At 37.9% G+C, this 18,359-nt stretch overlaps 1 protein-coding gene across 1 annotated transcript; it reads left to right on the top strand.

Moving 5' to 3' along the window:
- Positions 1-16,395: 16,395 nt before the first annotated feature.
- On the top strand, positions 16,396-18,315 carry LOC121242696 (dnaJ homolog subfamily B member 13-like). Its single transcript, XM_041140624.1, has 3 exons — positions 16,396-16,588; positions 16,896-17,418; positions 17,586-18,315. The coding sequence occupies exons 2-3, from the start codon at positions 16,964-16,966 to the stop codon at positions 18,028-18,030; spliced, it is 900 nt and encodes a 299-aa protein (XP_040996558.1). The 5' UTR covers positions 16,396-16,588; positions 16,896-16,963; the 3' UTR covers positions 18,031-18,315.
- Positions 18,316-18,359: the final 44 nt, after the last annotated feature.

Here is an 18,359-nt window from a genome sequence, read left to right as displayed (position 1 = left end):
TTTTTTTTTTTTAGGAATTTAAAAGAGGGAGGATGTGGGAAGGAACGAGGATAATACCTAGATATTTCCTTCTTTGTGCATATATATTATGAAGTAGGACCAATTCCAAAACCAAAGTAAGAGGGATGACATCGTCTTTTGGGTGGTTGGTGTTGTATAAAAGTCTCCACAGAAGCTTCTAAATATTATTCTATTCAGCGACTGACCATGACTCGACCAGAATATCAGATAAAGGGAAACATTTCAACCTTCTTGTGTTCTAGTTTTTTCCTCTTTCCTTCAGTTTTTATTCACGGGTAATATACTGACGGAGGGATTTTACACAATGTTTCGAATACATTTCAAGTAAGATATTGAAACAAGATATTTTGATACTGATATCGTTTCGGATACTGTTTCGAAATAGTTGATATATTAATCAATTTTATATATATATATATTTATAAAATATATATATAAATTATATTCTAAAATAATAGTCTATATATAATTTATATATGAATAAATTATATATATAATAAATTATAAATAATTTAGTCTGAATTAGGAGTCAAAAAATAAGTTTGCAATTTGAAGAAATGAAAAAAAAAAATAAATGCCAAAATATCAGACGGTATAGGCCGAAATGATCGAAATTCTGACCGGTACGAAACTATATCCTTTTATATACCGACTATGCTACAGAAACAATATATTTCAATCGTACCAACCGATACGGTATGAAATTCAAAACTTTAACTTTACATCCAAAAAAGGAAAAAAATAGTAATAATAGTCTCATAATTTTATATATTTTTAAAATATAGCTTTACAGCCACTGCTTTCAAATCCTACTAGGAGCTATCGTTAGTTATATTAATTTTTTTTTTTACTTTTTTTACATGTATTTTTTAAAACTTTTAAATATTTTTTAAAAAAATAAAAAAATCATAATATTATTAAAAAATGTCCTTAATTACTAAGTAAAAAATAAATAAAAAATTTAAGAGAGAGCTACCAGCTGTAGCGCCCACGGAAAGATTAGCTTTTTCCTTTTTAAAAATGATGATTAGGTTTTCAATATGCAATTTGGTCAGGTCAGTCAATAAAGTACTCTGAACTGTAGGGATGGTGGTAAGCAGGAATGGTGGTAGAGTCCCTAATCTCTCATCAATTTTTTCCTAATCTTTGCAAGTAGATTGTTACGTTTACCACACAATTTGCATATATATGGAGTTAATAGTAAAACCTTTGATTTTTTTTTTCTTTTTTGTCTCCCATCGATTAGTTTTATATTGTTTTTGTTTATGTTTTATTTATTTTTTCTTGTTTGCCTTCTTCATCTCCTTTGTTTTTTATTGGTCCTATTGACTTCTGCGGAACTCTTTCTACTATCCCCTTATGTAGATTATCATCTTCCATTTCAAACTTTCCTACTTAGATACCACTCCAATATGATTGCTGATTATTCTTTTTTTTTTTTTTTTTTTTTATGTTGCAGATTTGAGAAATTTGGATCTAAGTTCCTCACTTCAGCCTGAGGAGAGTGAGAGCGAGAGAGAGGGGGGCTAAGAATCAAACCTTCAGAATTGAAGGGGGGGAGAGAGAGAGAGAGCAAAAGTTGTGAGGAGAGTTGTGTCACGGGTCTCGGGAGAGGGGGGAGAAAGTTGTTACGAAATCCGTTATTCCCCTGGAACCAATTCTATTTCATATTGGGAGAAACTCATATGTGGCATCTCATGATTGGGGGGTGTAAAATGCTTAAACACACCAGGTCCTGCACCCAGGCGCTCCCTTGAGAGATATATCTTTGGATACCTAGAAAATAGCTCATGCTCGAAGTATTCAAAACTTGGAGTCGCGGCAATTGTGGAAGTACTATCTATAACAGATTGCAAGGAAAAAATTGTTGGTTTAAGTCCATATATTAGTTGGTCTTTTACCAATAAAATTATTTCTTTTTGCAGTTACCTATATTTGCAACCATATTGCTGTCGCAATCAAATTATGGTAGTCGCAAATAGTGATCTTAAACTCAAGTTAAGTCACTCACTTTCATCACTCCAACCATTCGGTCAACACTTAGATTTTATTTATTTTCACAATTTCTCTCAATTTATCTCATCTCATCTCATCTAATCATTACAATTTTTTCAAATTTTCACACAAAATAAAATAAACAATTCAAAATTTTCAAATCCCAAAACAAAAATAATATTAAAAAATATATTCTAACAATATTTTATTCAACTTTTAACTTTAATCTCAACACAACTTATCTCATTTACGAAAAAAAACGAGGCCTTAGCCTAATCCGCTCAAGACTTTACCCAACCTTGCAAGCAAGCTCTCCCATCATCCATAACCACCACTACTCAGCCCTTCCTCATCTCCTTTAGTCCTTCATGCTCTCACCACTTCTCTTCACTTTCACACAAAGCCAACTTTCACACTTTGACATTTTGGAGAGCAAAATGAGTGAGAAACTTGAGAGAGAAGGTGCTAAGTTTTCTCATGATACCCAAAGCTTTGTAAGTCTAATTTTCAAACTTCATCTCTTCTATTCTATGTACCTTAATTCATGATTTTGTTAGTGGAGTGTTGGATCATTTTTCCTTAAACTTTTGGTGGTTGATATTGAAAGTTTGGAAGTGATGTTTCGGGTAGCATGCTTTGTATGCCTTGGGAATTTTGTGTTGAGGTATTGTTTGGTCTTGAATATTTCGATCCTAATGATGTTAATATTTTGTTGGAGTGCAAATCTTTTGGTTGATTTATAGCACAAGAGGTTTTATGAGAAAAGTTTGCATGCTCCACTAGGATTATGAAAATTGAAATCTTTAAGCATGAAATCCTTTGTTTAAGTTTATTCTTTGAACTCTAGAATCTTGTATTAATGACTGGATCCTATATACTCTTGCTAATGAGATTTTAATCTATGTTTTGAGTTTAATTTTGAGCCTTGTGATTAGGGTTTTAGGTTGAGTTTTGATGAACATGCAAGCAAGGATATATGGTTTGATGCAAGTTTTGAGGATCTTGGCATGTTGCTTGTTTTAATGGTGAAGTTTGTTGTGCTATGTTGTAAAATGGTGCTAAGGCCTAACTAGGACATGTATATGAAGTGTATGAATGATTTAGTTCTTGAAAACTTGCATGCTACCTAAGGATCAAGTCAAGATAGCCTATAACAAAGCATGTAAGAATTGGTGTAGGGTTTATGGCACAAAACCAATTTCTATCTTTGGTTATCTTGAATTTTATTGCTTGGTGTCATGTGTTATCAAACTAGGAATGAGTGTTTAGCATGATAGAAGATATGACTGGGGATTTATTAAGGCTATTGAAGCCATTTGCAAGAGAAATGCTAGAGATTCTATACTAAGGTTTCGGGTTGCATTATTTGTTATGTTTTGAGTTGTTTGATTGACATGACAAATATATGACCATGATGATTGTATGAATGGTGTCTTAACATGTCACTAAACTAGGAATTAAGATTTGGTCATATGTAGAATTCGGATTATAGAATAAATAGTATGCAAGGAGGACCAAAATCACACCAAGTGAAAATAGGGTTTAAAGGTTTTGGCCATGGTAGGGTTCTCATATTAGATGTGTGTTTTTGCCAATTCTAAGTTCATAGATGGACTTAGAATGGAAAATACATGAGGTTTGGCAAAATTTGAGGCTTGTTTGTAATTATTGAAAGTTCAGGAGCTTATTTGTAAAATTTCTAAAGTCAAGGGGCAATTTTGCAAGCACTACTCTAGGATTTGTAATTTTGGTTTTTCTAAGATAAATGAGACTTCATCACTTTATAATACCTCTCATTTTAGCCTGCTCTACTTTTGTGCACGGAGAAATTTGTAAATTAACTTCTAACTTATTGGTAGCGTATTATAGTATCTAAGATGCTAAAATTCATGCAAGGTAAACATGTTATAATTATATATTTGTTATTTTCATAATGTTTATGACATACCATGTTGTCATATGTATCAAACATGGACATCTGTCATAAAGCACGACAAACATATGTCATGGATCATACGAGTTTATCATGAAGCATTTTTTAGTCAAGCATAAAATGTTACGTTTTATCACAAACCCAAATACTAGGATGCAAAATTTATCTTAGTGAAACTCCCTTGTCCACTTTGGAGTAAATCAAGTGGAGTGGAGTCCCTTGGATTGAAAAAGAACAGTCAACAAGACTTCGAATGGAACCAAAAGGTTTAGGAGCAAAGTCAAAGGCATCTAACACTAGCGGGTGTCGCTACGACTCATGGTAATGGTTAATTCAAACTACATGAGGTAAACCTTTGATGGCGTACTCATAACTGGTATACGAACCTGTGTTGTGATGCAGTACCAGCAGGAGCACACAGTCTATGGGGAATCGTGGAGTGTCCATTTCTCTGTAACTTAAGAATAAGAATGAATGAAATCTATTTATGAAAGCAAGCACGTCATGAAGTATGATAAGCTCTGATGTCATTAAAGTTATGTTTTTTGCAAAAGCAAGTCCATGTTTGTCATACATATATGCCATATTTATTATCGTGCATGCTTGATATACTATTGGTAGTTTAGACATATAATTTGTTGAGATTGAAAAATCTCACCAAGGTAGTTCCAACCATCATCCCCCGGAATGGTAACAACTGTGTCAGGAATTGATGGAGTATCGCACCCCAGATTGGATGAGGTGGAGTACATCGGGGACAAGCATAGAGGGACAAGCATAGAGGAGCTACTGGGGATTATACTCTAGCTTTTGAGCGTTATCTTGGCATTAATAGCCTAGTTACGTGAGCAGCATGGCGTATAGTTTAGGTTTCATTATGTCTATAACTAAGGAGTTCTTACACTAGTACAATGTTTATTTTGTTATGAAGACTTGTATGGACAAATTATGATTTTGATTAAGTATAAATGAAATGAAAAGTTGTTTTAGGATTCAATTATTCTTGTACAACGTATGTTATAAAAAAGAAAAAAATTGTTGTGTTTACTGCGTATTATTATAACTATGTTATGTGCATTGCATCTTATCTGTCATGAATGGGGGTATGTAATATTGTGTTGCATGTCCCGATACTTTAATCTCCGTTAAACTCCAAGAAAATTTTGGGAACGTCACAAAATAGATTGGAATGGATTGGAACAGGCTGAAATTTGGAATGAAACGAAATGAAAATGTATAGTGTACTGGGTGCTATACCAATAAGGGAAATTCTGGCTAGAATAGGACAAAATTTAAAAACTATGCTCACAATAATTTCAAGCAAAATCAACCGACTCCTAAACATAATTAAAACAAACTAGAAGTTAATAAAACTAAATTAGCTCCTCTAAAATAAGACTAAACATACTAAATGGTTCCAATTCTATCTCTTTCAAGTATCTTCCCTTAATCCAAAGATGGCACTAGCCCTTGTACAAACCAAGCCCTCCCGTCATTGTATTTCCAACCCAAACAACTCTCATTCCAAATAGTTAATAAGTTGCATAAAAAATCTCCAAGTAAGTCCCCATTAACTATCAACCCGAGACCTAATGATCCAACTTTCACACCCGAGACATAGCAAGTCAAACCTCCCTATAGAAAACTCGTTTTCACACTTTTCTAGTAACACACCCAACCAACCAGATTTCAAATCCATATTTTTATACTAATCAACTCATAAATACTCCAACTGATTTAACTAATACTTCCTTCTGACCTGCTTACTTCCATCTCCAAATCGACAAACATATTTCATCCAACCTCAGTGAAAGATTACCACAACAAACCATTAATCCACCGTACAACACAAGACTCCACAAAAATTCTAGAATTGTCAAGTTACTCCATTTCATGGGTTGGTCGCAGTTAAACATGTGTATGGAGAGAGGGAGGGAGGGAGGGAGAGAGAGAGAGAGAGAGAGAGAGAGAGAGAGAGAGAGCATCCTTACCAAATTTGTAGTGGTGCTTGGATGAGTGGTGGCAATGCCTAGTGGCAGAACGGTGGTATGGTTCAGAATGGTGATATAGCATTTCCCTGATTCGACGCCAAAAGCACACTTTGCCAGGCTTAACTTCCTCTGGTGCTGCCTCAGTATTGCGAAAGCCACCCTCAGGTTGTTCAAGTGCTATTCTGAAGTCTCACTCTCAAGTCATCCACGTAGACCTTCATGTTTATTCCTACTTGATTTTTGAACATACAGTTGACCAACCACTGGTAGGTGGCTTTCGCGTTCTTTAGCCCAAAAGGCATTACCATGTAACAATACTGTCCTCGGTCGATGATGAAAGAGGTTTTCTCCTCGTCCTCGAGGTTCATGCGAATCTCGTTATACCCAGAGTAAGCATCTATGAAGCTGAGCATATGATTACCTGTCGTAGAGTCGACAATTAGATCGATGCGGGGAAGTGGGAAGTTGTCCTTCGTGCAGGCTTTGTTGAGGTTGGTGAAGTCGACGTACATTCTCCATTTGCCGCTCGACTTTTTTACGAGCACCACGTTGGACAACCATTTTGGATAGTGGGCTTCTCGGATGAATCCAGCAGCTAATAGGTAGCCCACTTCCTTAGGTATGGCGACGTTCTTTTTCGCACTGACACTTCGTCATTTCTGCCTCAATATTTTGGCCTTTGGATCTATGCTAAGGTTGTGTTGTATGACTTCGGGGGCTATTCTGGGCATGTCCTCGTCAGTTCACTGCCAATCCTTGCCATGGCTTCTGATCGATCCGGGTTTAGGGGAATGAATTCCAACGGCTCATTTTGTTCCACATTTCTAAGCCTTTGCTCATCTCGGATTGTGCCTTTGGCTGGGGCATAGATGGGAGGCATTGGCAAGGTTTAGTCATCCACTGTAGGGCACACCGAGCTCACCTCGCCACTTGAAGGCATCCCTTCCTGGGTATGTTTCCCTTTCTCTTCTGCGGCATCTCCTTCGATCCTAGGAGTTTGGCTTTCTCGTTAGTCAGCTTCCATTCTCGTCAGCCCTATTGGTGGGCTTCCAAGTTGTCTGAAACGGGTTGTCCAAGCATAAAAAGTAGACGCAAGATCTATTAACATCCCACAGACGGCACCATTGTTAACATCGTGTTTCGTACGCCTTTGGGTCAGGTTCCAACAACTTAGGTCTTTAGAACTGGGCTTACGAAAATAGAAAAGAATGCAACTGGGAGAGGGTGGCCTTAGGGCTGGGAGTCTCTGATGCCAAAGTTAGTATCGTCTTTTGGAAGTTTGTAAATAAGTGAGAGAGTCTAGGTATCAAAGAGAGTTTCTCGTACTTGAGAGTTGCTATTTATACCGAGAGTCTGGGGAGACAAATCGTGTCTGCCCCCATGGAATCTGTGTCCTTTTACTATTCCTTCTGTCAGAGTCCTTTAATGTCGCATGCCTCTGCAACAACGTCTTTGATATGGCATGTAGCTCAGGTAGTGGTACATTAATGCGATGTGGTTCCCAGATTTGCCTTACCCTGCTAGCATCCTTGGTAGTCCGTCGATGTCTCCATGTCAAAGGATTGAGGGTCCCCCTTACTTCCCACCCGTTACGCTGATAGGTACTCAATGGTTGGATGCTATTCGAGGGGTCTTCAGGATGGCAAGTCCCATCCCTCTGCAGTACGTTCCCTCAATAAAGTTGCATCCAAGGGAGGGCCTACCTATGGGATGGGCTGAAGATTCTATTCGTTCTAGGCTGGGCTTTTGTTTCTTATTTCCTTAGTTGCTCCTCTCATGCCTGCTAAGACAGAAAGGGAAAAGCCCTTTACACTCTCAGTGGCATTGAGATGTTTTTCTAAGTTCTAGAAACTATGCTGGATATTCATTTACACATTATGCTTAGAAACAATTTACATCTCATCTCATTTCATTTCCTTCCCAAATATCATTCAAATACAAATATTTTCAAACTAATCATTACAACTTCCACAAACTTTCAAATAAAAAATAATTCAACTCTTTCAAATCTCAAAATAAAATTATATTCTAGTAATATTATAACTTTATAATATTTTTTATTCAACTTTTTATCTCTCATTTCCAAAATCCAATAAATACTTAACTCAAATTATCTCATTATTATTCACATCATCTTACTACTATTCACAAAATTATATTCTAAACATTGAGATGTTTTTCTAAGTGTGAGTTTGTGAAAGTCTTGAATATTCATTTAAAAATTATGTTTCCACCTGACAAGAGACTTGGACGCTGCACGCAAGGAAATTAACCAAGTGAAAGTCAAGGTAACTAGAGTTGGAGGTCCTCTCTAGGTTTCCTTCGTAGAGGTGGTGGTACTGCCTCTTGAGTGCAGTTATCTCTCCATTGTGTTGGTCTTCTAAGGTGCTGCTCAATGGAGGAGAATCTGGATGACTTATACAAGCGACTCTCGCTAACTGAGAAGGAGAATGATGCGGTGGTGGTGGAGCAGGATAAGCTTGAGGATGAAGTTTTATGCAGGGGGAAGTGTTTGATATTCAAGTTACTGACGGATAAGCCTTTCAATAAGGAAATGTTCAAGGCCACTATGCGGAAAGTCTAGCGACCTGTGATGCGAGTAAAGTTTCGGGATCTCAATGCAAACCTGTTTTTGGCAGAGTTTGATGATATTCGTGATAAAGAACGGGTTCTCCAAGAAGGGTCGTGGTTGTTTGATAAACAAATTATTCTAGTGAAGGAAGTGGAGGGTGGCCAACAAGTTCATCAACTTCAATTTACTGAAGTGTTGTTCTGGGTCCGTCTGCATGATCATCCCTTTCAGGCCAGGAATGGTTTTGTGGGACGGCTTGTGGGAAGTAAGACTGGTAGACTTGAGGAGGTGGATCTCGGTGACGGTGAAATTGCTTGGGGAGAATATTTGCATGTTCGTGTTGCTATAAACGTGCAGAATCCTTTGTTGAGAGGTACTAAAATTAACATTGGCTCTGGGAAAATTTATTGGGTCCGGTTTTCATATGAAAGGTTGCAAGACTTTTGTTATAGATGTGGTTGCTTGGGGCATGCGGAGAAGGATTGTCTATCCCATTCAACTATGGGTGGTAGTCTACCATACAGTGCTTGGTTGCGCGCCACTAGTTATGGGGATCGCAGTCGATCTATTACAACCGCGAAGACTGTTCATAAACAACCTATCGACTGGAAAAGCTCTTCTCCGATGTCATCAACCGGGGTGGCAGCGGCGGTGCCAAATGGTGGTGTCCCTGGAGGGGTTCCAGGGGACATTCTTTTTGGACGCGATAATGGTAATCAAGTTTTGTCAGTTACAGATTATGACATTATGGATACGCTGAATAAGGGGCAGCAGAAGAGGCTTTTTGGGGCGGCGAATTCGAAGCAGATTGATAACCAATTTAATCATGCGGAGTCTTTGTCTTCTGGGAGTCTCAACAGTAAAGCAACGGAGTGTGACGGACAGACGGATTCAGAGCCTACGATAGTTGGTGGGCCAGTGGGGTTAGCAGGCCCATTGGACACTCAAACTACGACTGGGCTTGTGGTTTCTATGGCTTGTAGCTCAGATAAGGGGCTAGTTGCTAATCAAGAGGGCTTACTATCGAGTGAGAATCAAATTCCACTAAGGCCTAATGGTGTTCATTCTAAACGATGGAAAAGGGTGTCGATGTTGAGCAAAACGACGAAGTCTCAACAGATAGTCTCTACACCTCAAGGGGTTGTGCAAAAGCGAAAAGCGTATGCTGCGAAGGATAATCTAGTGCTTTCCCATGGTGGTTCTTCTAAGAAACATTCTCTGGCTTTGCCTACTGCGGGTGAGGAAGCAGATGATTCAACAGTTATATCAATGGCAGCTGGTGTCCAGCGCCGCCGTGAACCATCAAACTGATGAGTTGGAATGCTCGCGAGCTTGGGAACCCACGGGGCATTCAGACCCTCTCTGGCCTGGTCAAGAGGGAAGGTCCCAATGTACTATTCTTGTAGGAGACGCGACTCACTTTGCGTGAATTTAATCTCTATAAGTACAAACTTGGTTTTAGTAATTGTTTGCCGATTGGTTACTGTGGTCGGAAGGGGGGTTTGGCTCTGTTATGGGGAAAGAAGTTGATCTGTCTATTATTAATTACTCTAACTCGCATATTGATGCTGCTGCTAAATCTGATGGGTCGAGTAATTGGTTTTTTACTGGTATTTACGGTAATCCTGATGTTGCCCAGAGGAGTCAAACTTGAGATTTGATTAAGGGTTTGTGTCGTGAAAATGGATGCCCGTGGTTGTTATTGGGGGATTTTAATGAAGTTTTGTTCCATCATGAGAAACATGGGGGTAGACCACGTCCTGAGGGCAAATTCAGTCTTTTAGGGAGGTGGTTGATGTGTGTGGTTTGAGGGATTTAGGTTTTAAAGGTTATCTTTTTACTTGGTGTAATCGTAGGGCAGGGAACCAGTGTGTAAGTGAACGACTTGATTGAGGTTTACCTAATTCTGCTTGGCGGCATTTATCCCCAAATGCTAGTGTTACTCATGGTTTAACAGCTTATTCGGATCATGTTCCTATTTGGGTGGAGTTGGCTGGTCTTGAAGGTTTTCTCAGATCTAAAAAACTTTTTAAATTTGAAGCCATGTGGGTGGGTGAGGAAGGTTGTGAGACTATTATACGAGAGAGTTGGAGCAATTGTTCTTCCTAGACCAGTCTTAGTGAAGTGCAGCTTACAATCAAAACATGTGGGCATAAGTTGTCAACGTGGAATAGGCAGTCTTTTGGACATGTCCAACAGCAACTTCAGAATGCTAAGTTGAATTTGGCTAAGGTTCATGCAAGAGGTTATGTGGGGGTGAGTAAGGAAGAGAATGATTTAGCTAGAAGTGAGGTGCAGAAATGGCTTGAGAGGGATGGAGTTATGTGGCGTCAAAGATCGAAGGCTCTATGGCTTAAGGATGGTGATCAAAACTCTCCGTATTTCCACATGAAGGCTTCTTAGAGGTGTAGGAAGAATAAATTACTAAAAATACAGGATGAGAATGGGATTTGGCAGGACTCGGAAGGGAGAGACAGGGTTATTCTTGATTACTTTAATATTTTGTTCGCTACCTCCCATCCAAGTGGCTCTTTGGACTTTTTGGAGTCTTTAGCTGGTCGTGTAACCAATCAAATGAATGAGTAGCTGTCCATGGTTTTTTTTGCTGATGAAGTGAAGGCTGCTCTTCAACAAATGCATCCCTATTCAGCCCCGGGACCAGATGACATGTCTCCAATATTTTATCAAAAATACTGGCATGTGGTGGGGGAGTTAGTAACGGCAGCAGTTTTGAGTGCTCTTAATTCAGGTGTGTTTCCAGCTTCTTTAAATCACACTTTTATTTCTTTAATCCCGAAAAAACAATCTCCTGCAAAAGTTAGTGATTATAGGCCCATTAGCCTTTGTAATGTGGTCTATAAGATTATTGCTTAAGTGTTAGCAAATCGATTGAAAGTTGTTCTGCCTTTTGTTATTGGTGAGAGTCAGAGTGCATTTGTTCTAGGGCGTCTAATCATGGATAATGTTTTGATTGCTTATGAACTGGTGCATTTCTTAAAGAGAAAAAAGAGAGAACAAAAGGGGTTCATGTCTATTAAATTAGACGTGAGTAAGGCTTATGACAGAGTGGAATGGGGCTTTCTACAATCAGTTATGGAAGCTATGGGTTTTGCTCCTCATATTGTCTCTTTAATCATGTTTTGTGTTCGCTCAGTTTTCTTTTCTGTCATGATCAATGGCGAGCCTAAGGGGCATGTTTATCCTTCTAGGGGTTTGAGGCAAGGGGACCCCTTGTCTCCTTATTTGTTCTTACTTTGCACCGAAGGATTGATTTCTTTATTGTCGAAAGAAGGGATGTGAGAAGGGATTTTAGGGCAGAAAATTTGCAAGGGTGCTCCAATCATTAATCATTTGCTTTTCGTAGATGATTGTGTAATTTTTTGTAAGGCTGATGTTGAGGAAAATAAACGAGTGTAGGCTATTTTGAATTTCTTTGAATCTATCTCGGGTCAGAAAATTAATAAGGAGAAAATAACCATGGTTTTCAGCAAAAATGTCAGACGAGAGGTCCAAACTGAAATTAAACAACTGTGGGGCAACAGTGAGATCCAGCAGTACGAAAAATATTTAGGCCTTACACCTATGGTGGGAGATCGAGGCTTCGGGCCTTCCTGTCTATTAAGCAACGAGTGTGGCAAAAACTCCAAAGTTGGAAGGAACAGTTGCTCTCAATAGGGGGGAAGAAGTACTTTTGAAAGGTGTGGCACAGTCGATACCTATGTATGAAATGAGTTGCTTCTCATTACCTTCTACATTGTGTTCTAATTTGGAGGGCTTAATGGCAAAATTCTGGTGGGTCAAAAGGGGGCGAAAAGGAAGATCCATTGGTTGAGTTGGGCAAAAATGTGTGAGCCTAAAGCAGGTGGGGGTTTGGGTTTTAAGGATTTGAGGATTTTTAACTTAGCTCTATTGGCTAAGCAGGGTTGGTGTCTGCTGCAGGATGAGACTTCCTTAGTTTTTAGATTATTAAAGGCTCGATAGTTTCCTAATTCAACTTTTGAACAAGCTGGTTTGGGCAACTCTCCTTCTTACACTTGGAAGGGCATTGGGGAAGCTAAGAAGTGGGTCCTTGGAAAGTGTAGATGGCGTATTGGTGATGGGAGAACTATAAAAATTTGGTCTGATCAGTGGGTTCCTGGTCATGGGGCTTTATGTTCTGAAGTCTCTCATGGCTTAACTGAAATTCAAGAGGAGGTGGTGGCTTCCTTATGGATGTTGATCAGGAAATTGGAATGTCCACAAACTTATATCTCTCTTCAATCCAAATGTGGTGTCTGATATTCTTAAGATTGTTGTTTGTCCAAGTGTTAATGTTGATAAACGTATTTGGGCTCATGAGAGGAATGGGGAGTTTAGTGTTAAAAGTTGTTACAGGTTTATTAAGTTAAGTTTGGGTTCTCGTGCTGCCGAGGCTTCAACAGCAAGTTCTTTGCATGTGTTATGGAAGCAATTATGGAGGATCCAAGTATAAAGCAAGATAAAAATATTTGCTTGGCGCGCTTGTAAAGATGGCCTTCCATCAAAACAAAATTTAGTGAGGAGACATGTGCTCATAGATCCTGTTTGCAACTTTTGTGGTTTTCTGTGTGAAGATCTCAATCATGCTTTGCTTACTTGTGATAGCTTATTGTGTTTGTGGAAAGAGCTATTGCCTGATATGCATTTGGATCACAATCTGAAAATTTGTGAGATAGCTTTGCTTTTGTGTCAAGGGGTATATAAGGATAACTTATCTCTTTCTTTACTGTTGCTTGGAGTTTTTGGTATCGGCGTAATCAAATGGTGCATGAGTAGGTGCTTTTGAGCCCAAGAACTATTGCTAATAATGCGTTGGGTTTAATAAGGAATTATATACATTTTTGATTGAAGTCTCGGGTGCAAGTAAAGCAGCACTTTTGCTGGAAAGCTCCTTTACCGGGTCTGCTCAAACTTAATGTTGATGGAGCAGTGTTTGGAGAATTGTGCAAATCGGGTGTTGGATGTATACTGCAAGATGACAAAGGGAAGGTGCTAATGGCTGCGTCCAAGATTGAGAGAGAAGTTGAGGAACCAGAAGTTGTGGAGTTAAAAGCTATTTTTTGGGGTCTTCAGTTGTGTGTCAGTATGGGTATCCCAAGAATTCAAGTGGAGTCTGATTGCTTGTTGGTGGTGGAGACTTTGGAGCAAAATGCGATGGATGGCTCTATATTGGGGCTATTATATAAGGAAATTAAGTCTCTTTCTTCATGTTTTGTTGATTGTTCTTTTGTTTATGTTCCTAGAAAGGGAAATAGGGCTGCCATACTTTAGCTAGGTATGCGAAAAATGTGGATGATATTGCTATGTGGTGGGATTGTATTCCGGACTTTATTTCTCAAGTCATTTGGCTTGACAAATGTCTGTAATCTCCTTTTATTAATGGAAGTATGGTTTCTTATAAAAAAAAAAAAAAAAAACTAGAGTTGGAGGATTTATTATCTTGTCAACCTAAAATGGAGATGCGTTTGCAGGAATAGCAAAGGAGCAAAGAATGTGTTTGGAAGTGAACAAACTCAAACAAAGATGATGGCGCAAATGGAACATGTAATATCATTGCGGCAAGACTGCACCGCTCGAAAAAAAAAAATGAGGTTCATGATCTCAATCAATCTCAAGCACAGATTTTGAAAGCCAAATATTTCCCTAGATTAGTTTTTTTAATGCTAAAATTAGGAGTAATGCCTCATTTATTTGGAGAAGTCTAATGGCAGCAAGACAACTTCTGGAAGAAGGCATGATATGGAAAATCGGCAATGAAGAGTCAGTGAAAATATGGAGAAATAAATGGATCCAAAAACCATCCACTTTCAGAATTCAAACACCAGTGAATATATTAGATGAAGATGCAAGGGTTAAAGATTGATAATAATACTAAGCATCGGAACATATCATTGTTGAAAGACATCTTCTCTGAATTATCTAAGGTTGAGGATGCGTGGGGAATGAGATACGATGAGCATTTTGTGAATAATAGTAAGATAGTTTGAGTTAAGTATTTATTGAATTTTGGGAAAAGAGAGAGAAAAAGCTAAATAAAAAATATTATAAAGTTAAAATATTGTTAACATATAATTTTTTAATATTATTTTTGTTTTAGAATTTGAAAAGCTTGATCTTTTTTTTTTATTATTTGAAAATTTGGAAAAGTTGAATGATTAGGTTGAAAAAGTTGTAATTATTAGTTTGAAAATGTTTGTATTTGAATGATATTTGGAAAGGAAATAAGATTGGATAAGATGAGATTAGATGAGATGGGATGGGATGTGATGAGATGAAATATGTTTCCAAACATCCTCTGAGACTCTTAGCAGGATTCCTATAAGCCCTTGCAATAGTTCAAACGTATTAACATGGAGGTGTACAACAAATGGTAAATTTTCTGTTACAAGTGCATATCATCTTCAAGGGAAAATTTTGGATAGAAGGAACGGACAATCATCAAGTAACAGACTTAATTAGAGATTGGACCAATATTTGGAAACTCAAGGTGACTAATGTTGTTAAAATGTTTTTGTGAAGAGCTGCCATGGGCCCATGAGTCTCTTCCTACTAAATTCAATCTATACAAAAGAAAGGTGGTGGAATCTCCAAGTTGTCCTATATGTATGGAAAATCTTGAAACTGTGGCATATGCTATTTGGACTTGCAGATCAGTACAAGATGTTTGGGGACTTAGCTCAAGGAGAATACATAAGTGCATAACTGAGGAGACATCTTTCAAAGAAGTTCTTGCTCATCTTTACTCATATATGACTGAAGAGGAACTTGCAGAGATAGTAGTGACAACTCAACAGATTTGGAAATAAAGAAATACCTGGGTTTTTGAAGGAAAAATCACACCTCCTTGCATACTAGTGAACCAATCTATACAAGCTATTAGTGACTTCAGAAGCTGATCTCAACTTATTCCTATAAGTGTAGGCAGAAACACTATGATAGATGGCCAATGGACAGTTCCTCCAATGAACTACTACAAAATCAACTGGGATGCAGTAATAGACAAAGTTTAGTGCAAGGTGGCTATATGAGTTGTAGTTAGAAACTGGGAAGGGAAAATGATAGCAACATTGAGATCCAATCGGGCTGTCTATCCTGATGCTCTCTTGGTTGAAGCCATTGCAGTTCTAAAAGCTACTATTTTCTGCTCTGAGTTGATCTGCAACATATTATTCTAGAAGGGGATGCATTGGAAGTGGTCAAAGCTATCAATAGTGCTGAGGAGAACTGGAGTTCAATTGAAATGATAATTAGAGATGTCAAGAACTGTTAGACAAGGTGAACCATTGGTCTGTTAGGCATGTCCATAAGAGTGTCCATAAGAGTGTCTATAATGTTGCACATGTCTTAGCAAAGAGTGCTCTTGGACTCTCTAAGGAGAATATTCATTTAGAGGACTATCCTCCTTATATTCATTCTTTGCTCTAAAGAGGATTAATAAAGGCAACCTTTTATAAAATAACAAAAAAAAAAAAATAGTTAAGACTTTTTATAAAATATTTTTAGGCAATTTATATTTTTATTCCATTCTTTTTGCATTTTTAAATTAATATTAAAACTATTTAATTTAACATTCGATTGCGCACAAATAATTATGTTCAAATTTTAAAATTTATCTTCCAAATCAAATTATAACACATAGATTGTATGTATGGTGTAAAGATTCTCAAATAGAATTATCATTTGTTTTGAAAAAATGAAAACTCCAAAAACTTAACAATAATTTTCCCAACAAAATAACCCTCCATGTCCTTTTTTTAAGTGATATTTGTGCTAAAGTAATTTTTTAAAAAAAGTAAAAAATAAAAATAAAAATAAAAAGACCCTTATTAAGCGCTTCACGTCTGGTTTACAATGCATTCTTCTTCATGTGTGGATATGGATCACAAACTCTTCTCTCTCCTCTCATCTCTTCTCACATGGTGAATCTTCCTCACGTTCTTCGCATAGCCTTGTTTCTAGACATTTGCAAAGCCTAAGAATCTTTCCTCTGAAAAGAAATACAGCCCCAAAGTTGAAGCGAAAGCCGATTTTGAATCCAAAAACGAAGCTCAAGATCAGGTAGGTATTTATTATATATTCATGTGCAAGAAAGTTTATAATTCCATAAATATTTTCAGTTTTGACAAGAATGATCTAATAATCAAGAACATCATCCCAAAATTCCAAATCCTACAAAGTTCAATCTTTGCTCTTATATAAATATCAACTCCTTTAAATTTATTGGGCAATATATAAACAAAATATCCTAAATTTGTAAGAGTTCTTGAGATCTGCAATACATATCATAATCATAATTAGCACTTGATCCTATGTAAATTCATGCATCCAAAAATGATTTAGCAATGTCCATATATAATGCATTCAGGACATCTTTCATTTTCAAGACCCCATTGATGATCATAGAGAGAGAAGTACTAGGAAGAAGAACAAACTATGAATGGAGCTCACAGCTTTAGATATGACAGTGAGACTATGGCAGGCGATAATCCAACGAGTTCGAGGGGTTTCTTCAAGCATCGAAGCATGGATAACTGCTTTCCCTCCATACCTTCTCCTCTGTCGAGAAGTGCAAGTCGGAGAAGGACTACAGTAAGCAAAAGAGGATGTTCTTTCTTCAGAAGCAGCAGCAGAAAGGGCACCGATGCTGCAATGCCCTCACCTTCAAGCAAGGGATCATGGCAAAGCCAAGACTCAAAATCCTCTTCTTCGGCTTCCTTCATCTCGAAAAGCATGAGTGGAAGAAGCTCGGCCCCCATCATGTTTTCCAACTCATCTGGGATGTTAAAGCCCCCACCAGTGGAATGGAAGCTTGAGTGCACTCTTGAGGAGCTGTGCTTTGGTTGCAGGAGGAAGGTCAAGATCACAAGAGATGTGGTTACAAAGACCGGGTTTGTTATCTACCAATAAGAAATATTATTCCTCGTCCTGAATTTTGTCATCCCTCGTCATATCATACAAGTAGCTTTTCATTCAAGTTGTTGGCTTATGAAACCACTTATAGAAAATAGTACTGAAGTATGTGCAATAAAACTGATTATTTTCTCCTTACTGGCAGGCAAATAATTCTAGAAGAGGAGTTGCTGAATATAAAAGTGAAACCTGGATGGAAACAAGGAACAAAGATCACATTTGAAGGGATGGGAAATGAGAGACCAGGGGCTCATCCCGCCGACATAATCTTTGTGATTGCAGAGAAAAGACACCCCTTGTTCAGGAGAGCAGGCGACGATTTGGAGTTTGCAGTAGAAATCCCTTTAGTAAAGGCACTTACAGGCTGCAAACTCTCAATCCCACTATTGGGAGGGGAGAATATGAGTTTGACAATTGAGGATATCATACACCCTGGCTATGAAAAGATCATTGCTGGCCTGGGCATGCCAAGATCCAAAGAGCAAGGAAACAGAGGGAATTTGAAAATCACATTCCTAGTTGACTTTCCAACACAACTGACAGATGAACAAAGATCAGATATTCTTAGTATTCTACAGGATACTTGCTGATCAACTCTTATTGCTTTTTCCTACCCTACAAGTGTTCTGTTGAGCAGCAATTCTAGAGGGATTCAGGTTGGCCACCAACAATACTTCATTGTGAAATATACTGTATACATGAAGCTTTGCGATGTAGTAATTCAACACAAATTAGATGTTCAGTTTTGCATCTCACAGAGCCAACCTTGTGGTTGGTTGAAGGATGTAAGCATTTTGATTTGAACTGAACTAGAATTCTGACAAAAGAGAGGTTCTTTCAAGTGTTTTATAAATTCCAGTTAAAAGTTGCAGTGATTTGGTTTCCTCAACATTTCTAGTATGCTTTAAATTACAACAGA

The sequence above is a fragment of the Juglans microcarpa x Juglans regia genome, chromosome 8D (genome assembly GCF_004785595.1).
Source record: "Juglans microcarpa x Juglans regia isolate MS1-56 chromosome 8D, Jm3101_v1.0, whole genome shotgun sequence".
Classification (NCBI taxonomy): domain Eukaryota; kingdom Viridiplantae; phylum Streptophyta; class Magnoliopsida; order Fagales; family Juglandaceae; genus Juglans; species Juglans microcarpa x Juglans regia.
The sequence above is the reverse complement of the archived record's forward strand: the minus strand, read 5'-3'. Positions and strand labels throughout refer to the sequence as shown.